The 5,424-nt window shown below is 35.3% G+C and overlaps 1 protein-coding gene across 6 annotated transcripts; it reads right to left on the reverse strand.

Moving 5' to 3' along the window:
- Positions 1-1,403: 1,403 nt before the first annotated feature.
- On the reverse strand, positions 1,404-5,186 carry LOC111456026 (SHUGOSHIN 2-like). Of its 6 annotated transcripts, none has more exons than XM_023097738.1 (14): positions 5,091-5,186; positions 4,560-4,656; positions 4,047-4,225; positions 3,926-3,963; positions 3,715-3,823; positions 3,578-3,601; positions 3,417-3,485; positions 3,300-3,335; positions 3,122-3,221; positions 2,986-3,037; positions 2,739-2,888; positions 2,486-2,641; positions 2,217-2,372; positions 1,404-2,136 (listed from the first exon to the last, which is right to left on the reverse strand). In XM_023097738.1, the coding sequence occupies exons 2-14, from the start codon at positions 4,603-4,605 to the stop codon at positions 1,839-1,841; spliced, it is 1,413 nt and encodes a 470-aa protein (XP_022953506.1). In that variant the 5' UTR covers positions 4,606-4,656; positions 5,091-5,186; the 3' UTR covers positions 1,404-1,838. The 6 variants fall into 6 exon arrangements, with proteins under 6 accessions (XP_022953506.1, XP_022953497.1, XP_022953523.1 ...); XM_023097729.1 differs by having other exon boundaries at positions 5,088-5,185; XM_023097755.1 differs by lacking the exon at positions 5,091-5,186 and having other exon boundaries at positions 3,300-3,337; positions 3,425-3,485; positions 4,560-4,890.
- Positions 5,187-5,424: the final 238 nt, after the last annotated feature.

Below are 5,424 nucleotides of genomic sequence, written 5' to 3' on the forward strand. Positions count from 1 at the left end.
TTTTTTTTTTTTTTTTTTTTTTTTTTTTTTTTTTTTTTTAAATTGTCTTATTCATGCCATGCTTGAGTGTGACCATATTTGTGTCATGAATGGGCATGAGATTCAATTCAAAATTATGAAATTATTATCATTATTATTATTTTAATTCTTCACTCGTCGTCTGTTCAATCATATACTATCTGTGTATAATTTAGTTGAAAATTTTTCACGTCACTAAATTAAAAAAAAAGCATAAAATGAAAATAATATATCATCTAATGACGTGTAAAATGTTGAATGAAAGAAGTATGTATTATTACAACACTAAAAAATTTATCGAAATTTAGTAATTTCTGGTCCTAGAAATAAGTTCAAATTTTCATCTTATATCTGCGACATAAAAAAAACGGCTAAATATATATTTAAGCATCTAAGTTTGAAAGAATAAGAAGCTTTCCTCCCCTAAAAAAACATGTTTTTTCTTCTAAATTTCCGTCGTTATGTCATGTAAATCAATCCCGGAATCGGGACAAAAAAGACTATACATTAGTAATGAAAATGTAAGTATGAGCTGGAATCATCTTGAACAATAATCACATGAACTTTACCAGAAAATTTACCCTACTTTTAGTTCCATTTCCTCATACAATGAATTGTTTATTCATTGACCGTTCATCTTGAATGCCTAAAACATAGTATAGTCTCTGATAATGTATAATAATAGTAAAATGGGAGAGCCACCAACACACTTAAAGCAAATCATACAAATGATAAATGCAGCCAGAAACATTGATCTTTTAGAACCTGATTCCTTTTTTTGTTGATTCTTTTGACACTTGAGGATCAAACGCGGTTTGGATTTGAAGAAAAAGATGACGCCTTTTCCTTTTGGGTTAGTGTCTCCTTATCTTCTTTAGCATGTGAGGGCAGGTGAACCTTTTTTGGGGCCCCACACTCCACATTCTCCTGGTGTTTCTCCTGAACTTGACTGTTTAAAATCAGACTAAAACACTAATGAATGCAGTACATTCTGTTCGTACCCTTTTCTTTTTGTCCATTGAAGGTTTAACTAACTAGGACCCATCTTAAGAATCTGCATATCAGAAGTGAAATCTAAGAGCAGCTTGATCAGTTTTGAGTTTGGGATTGAGCCACTTGCAATTCAATCATATCGGGTATCTACCATGAATGTAGTTTAGCTAGTTAAGATGTATGCTATTGACCCAGATGTTATAGATTTGGATTCCCTGACTCCTATATAACTAGGGTTGAGTTATCAACCGTGAATGTAGTTTAGCTGATTAAGATGTCTGTTATCGACCCAGATGTTATAGATTTGGATGAACTAGAACGAAGAAAAGAAAGGAAGGACAAGCATGAACATGGCAAGTTTGGTATTTAAATGGAAAATGTAGATGTGCAAATTCTGTACAAGTGTGACAAAACAGTCACAAAGCCTTGGACTAATTCATGAATCAGATAGATAATGGCAAAGGAAACAGACAACATTGCTAACTCATGCAAGAATTAGAAGAGTTGAAGAATAAACTAATTTGCCAAGGCAAAACAAGAGTGTTGTTTCACAGATAAAATGCTTCCTAACGAGCCGATTGGTTGCAAGTCATAACTAATGGGTCATTTTAGTCTGAAAGGTGTTGTGAATGGTTGAATCCATGCAATGAGCTCTGGTTGCAAGTGTTTCTTAAGAGTACAAGCAAGCAAACTAGAGGTTTAACAGTCGGTGCACAATCTAAAGCTATCAAAGGATACAGTTACAAAAGCAGTGATGCAACCTTGTCTATCGTCACAACTCTGTCCTCCCCTCGACAACAGGAAGAGAAAAATTGGGTTAGGATTGATCATACCTGTCTGCGCATCTTGATATTACGTGGGATTTCCTTATATGACTGAACTTTTTCGACGGCTCGCCGTAGCGGCCTACCGACAGATGACCTCCGACATTCTTGAACTTCAGATTTATCAGTAGAATTGCCATGATCTTTTCTTTCTACTGTTGACGTTGTAACAAGTTCACAGACAGTGTCTTTGCATTGGGAAGCACTGGTAGAGGTGGAATTTTCTATCTCAGGTAAGTCTTGTGTAGGCATTGGTTCCTCGGGTTTGAATCTTGCAGACTGCCTTCTCGAACATGGCCTGCTAAGAAATTCAATGAAGCTCATCTTTAGTTGGTCTTTTGTATGCTATATAAGGTCGAATAAAGCAATGCACGAACAGACCTTTCGCCTTCAACCTTCTGAACCTCTGTTTGAAGGATTGAAGTCTCTTTACATTGAGAAGTATTGGTAGATTTGGAGTTTTCAATCTCGAATAAGTCATTTGTACCAACAGGTTCCTCAGTTTTGAGCCTTGCAGACTGCCTTCTCGAGCAAGGCCTGTTAGAAATCAATGAAACTCATGTTCTATTTGTCTTATGTATGCTATATCATTTTGAACACATCCTGTAAACATAAGCCTAAACAAAGCGATTAAATATACATGAACATACCTCTTTCCTTCAGCCTTTTGAACCTCTGCTGGAAGAATTGAAGTTTCTATACATTGAGAAGCACATGTAGAATTTGAATTTTCTGTCTCCAAGATATCCTTTGCAGCCACTGATTCCTCGGTTTTGAATCTTGCAGATTGCCTTCTAAAGCCAGGCCTGTTCGAAATTCAATCAAAATCATGTTCGATTTGTCTTTTGTACACTCAATAATCAGATAAACCCAAATAAAGCCATTAAATATCCATGAACAAACCTCTTGCCTTCAGCCTTTTGATCCTCTGCTGGAAGAATTGGAGTCTGTATACATTGAGAAGCATCGGTAGAACTGGAATTTTCTGTCTCCAAGATATCCTTCACTGATTCCTCGGTTTTGAATTTTGCAGATTGCCTTCTAAAACAGGGCCTGTTCGAAATTCAATCAAGATCATGCTCGATTTGTCTTTTGTACACTCAATAATCAGATAAACCCAAATAAAGCAATTAAACATCCACGAACAAACCTCTTGCCTTCAACCTTCTGAACCTCTGTTTGAAGAACAGAAGCGCCAAAAGCTGCATTCAGAAGAGAATCCCTTTTAAAAAAATGACAATATGAATATCCTGATGCCGATGGTAAATTCATGCACTGACACTTACATTCTCTTCTGGATTTTCGTCGCCTGTTAGTTTTGCAAGGCTTATTATCCTTATCTGCATTCATAGATTCCTCTGCCTCACTACATTTGGTAGTCCCTACCTTGAGGTAGAGATAAGAAATGCGTAAGCAGCTAAAGAAAAGTTGACAAAAGAAAACAATAGTATTGTTTAGATGTACCTCTCCAGTTTGGAGTGTTGCTAATTTTCCTTTTCTCTGGGGAGAAAAGTTTCAATCTCAGTAATAAATAAACACTTAATTTAAAACATGAAATGACTAATATAAGATTAAACTAACCTCCAAATCCAGATTTCTAGCCATAAGAACGCCATTTTTACATCCAAGTTCATGCTGAAACGCTTTCAGCTGCAGAAGATTAAACTAGTTTCAGTATATGCAGCAACTTAATGGGCAAATGCAAGCTAAATAAAATTTTAGATAGCAGAATTTTGACTTACCCTGTCTTTGCTCGAATTAAGTTCCTAAAATTAGAAAGAAAAAACGTCACATAATGAAGAAGATTATCATAATTCAATTTCTAGGCGACTAGGTTGCCATGAACAATTGATAAAAATGGAAGCAGGTGCAAGTTTACCGCTAACATTTGGCTGTTTGCTTGGGCAAGTTGCAGATTCTGTTGCTGCAATTTCTGAAAATTGATTCTCAATTTCTCTAACTCATTTCCACTTATCTCAATTATGCGACTATTTGAAGAATACTAATGAAGGAAAAACTTCAGCAATTGAAATGGAAAAAAAAGGCTCGAAAAGAAGAACAGTGAATCAATGAACTATCAGAGAGGATACTTTCTTTCTGCCAGCACTCGCATGAGTGCCATATTTTCCTGGAAAAACAATCCAAAACAATGTCAATAAGGTTAGCCAATTCAACAACATGCTAGCTAATAAACCACCATCAAGAGTGTACCTTCTGTAATTTATCAACATATTCATTGTTCATAAGCAAACTCGGCTGCTGCTTCATATCTCGCTTCTGCACTATTGGTTGCTCCTTCAAGTTACTTATATCCGAAAGCTGTTTTCTCTGCCCATCTCCTACTTTGCAGCTCTTCATAATTTTCTCTCCCGTTAATTTCATGTTTTGACCTAAAACCAACTTTTCCCGGTTACTAAAACTAGTGAAAAACTCACTTCAATTTGCGAAGAGCGATTTCGAGGTAGTTCACCTAAATTGAATTATTCTTTCTAAAATTTACAAAAAACGTAATGGCATACACCCAAAACCTAGAGTCCTTTGAAAATCATATAAACCCCGACATTCAATTAGGGTTCGAATTAAGCAACCTCAGTTCCTAGAACCCGAATGATTAATGGAAAATACAACAGTCAGAAAACAAATCAAACGGAAACAGACAGGAATCTGAAGAATTTGAGAAAAATTTTACAGGGAAAAGATCAAGAAATAAAAAACAAAAAGTACCTCCAACATCGTAGTTCTCTGAATCGTGGGAAATTATACCCTCCATGCTCGAGAAACTACGGTCGAACGCTAAAATCTTTCTGCTTAAACAACAGATCTTGCAAAGGACAGAGTTCCTTCTGCTGAGAGCGAGAGGACTGAAGAGAGATGAATTCTAAGGATTGAGCGCGAAATGGATAAAAGTTTGAGGCTACAATTGTAAAATTCAAATCGAGAGCACAACGGCTGTCCGAAGTAAGTTCCGAACCTAATTTAAATCTTCGTACGTGTACCGAACCAGTATTTCTGATGGGCCAATGGGCTATCTAATTGGGCCATTCTGGACCTATCATTATCAATACATCCTATTGGGCTTGGCCCACCTTACTTTTTTTTTTCTTTTTTCCGTGGAATATATATATATATATTAAAAAAATAAGAAATAAATAATTAATTTAAAGAAAGAGTAAAATTTTTTAAAATATATTTTGGAGCACTCGTAATAAAAAATAAATTAACTTAGAGATATCTATAGGGTAGGGTCCCCACCACCTGTTTCAATCTTCATCCTCGGTCTCGGTCTCGTTTATCTAATGGAAATAAATTTTTTTCACTTTCTTCCTCTAGCTCTTCAATAAATGAAGATTTTTTATGGTATCTTACCAAACTGATTCCCGTAGGTTAAATTAACATAATATATTGCTATAATTTAAATTAATTTCATATTATTGGACCATAATAAATGGGTGGGAATGTCACTTTCCAAGCTTATTTATTTATTTATTTTAATCTCATCTTTATTACCTTAAAAGGTCTCACTAGGCCACCTTTTTTTCAAATATAGGGCAACATAATTCATATTATTGTGCATTTAATTGTCACAAAT

Source organism: Cucurbita moschata, unplaced genomic scaffold (genome assembly GCF_002738365.1).
Source record: "Cucurbita moschata cultivar Rifu unplaced genomic scaffold, Cmos_1.0 Cmo_Scf00002, whole genome shotgun sequence".
NCBI classification, from domain to species: Eukaryota; Viridiplantae; Streptophyta; class Magnoliopsida; order Cucurbitales; family Cucurbitaceae; genus Cucurbita; species Cucurbita moschata.

What these genes read in the sequence shown, in the direction of transcription:
- LOC111456026 (XM_023097738.1), bottom strand. Translation starts at nt 4,605, where the DNA reads ATGGAGGGTATAATTTCCCACGATTCAGAGAACTACGATGTTGGAG. An exon ending in AGAGAACTACGATGTTGGAG is followed by an intron (nt 4,226 to 4,559) that starts GTACTTTTTGTT and finishes AGTTGGTTTTAG; the next exon opens with GTCAAAACATGAAATTAACG. An exon ending in CGAGTGCTGGCAGAAAGAAA is followed by an intron (nt 3,824 to 3,925) that starts GTATCCTCTCTG and finishes TTCTTCAAATAG; the next exon opens with TCGCATAATTGAGATAAGTG.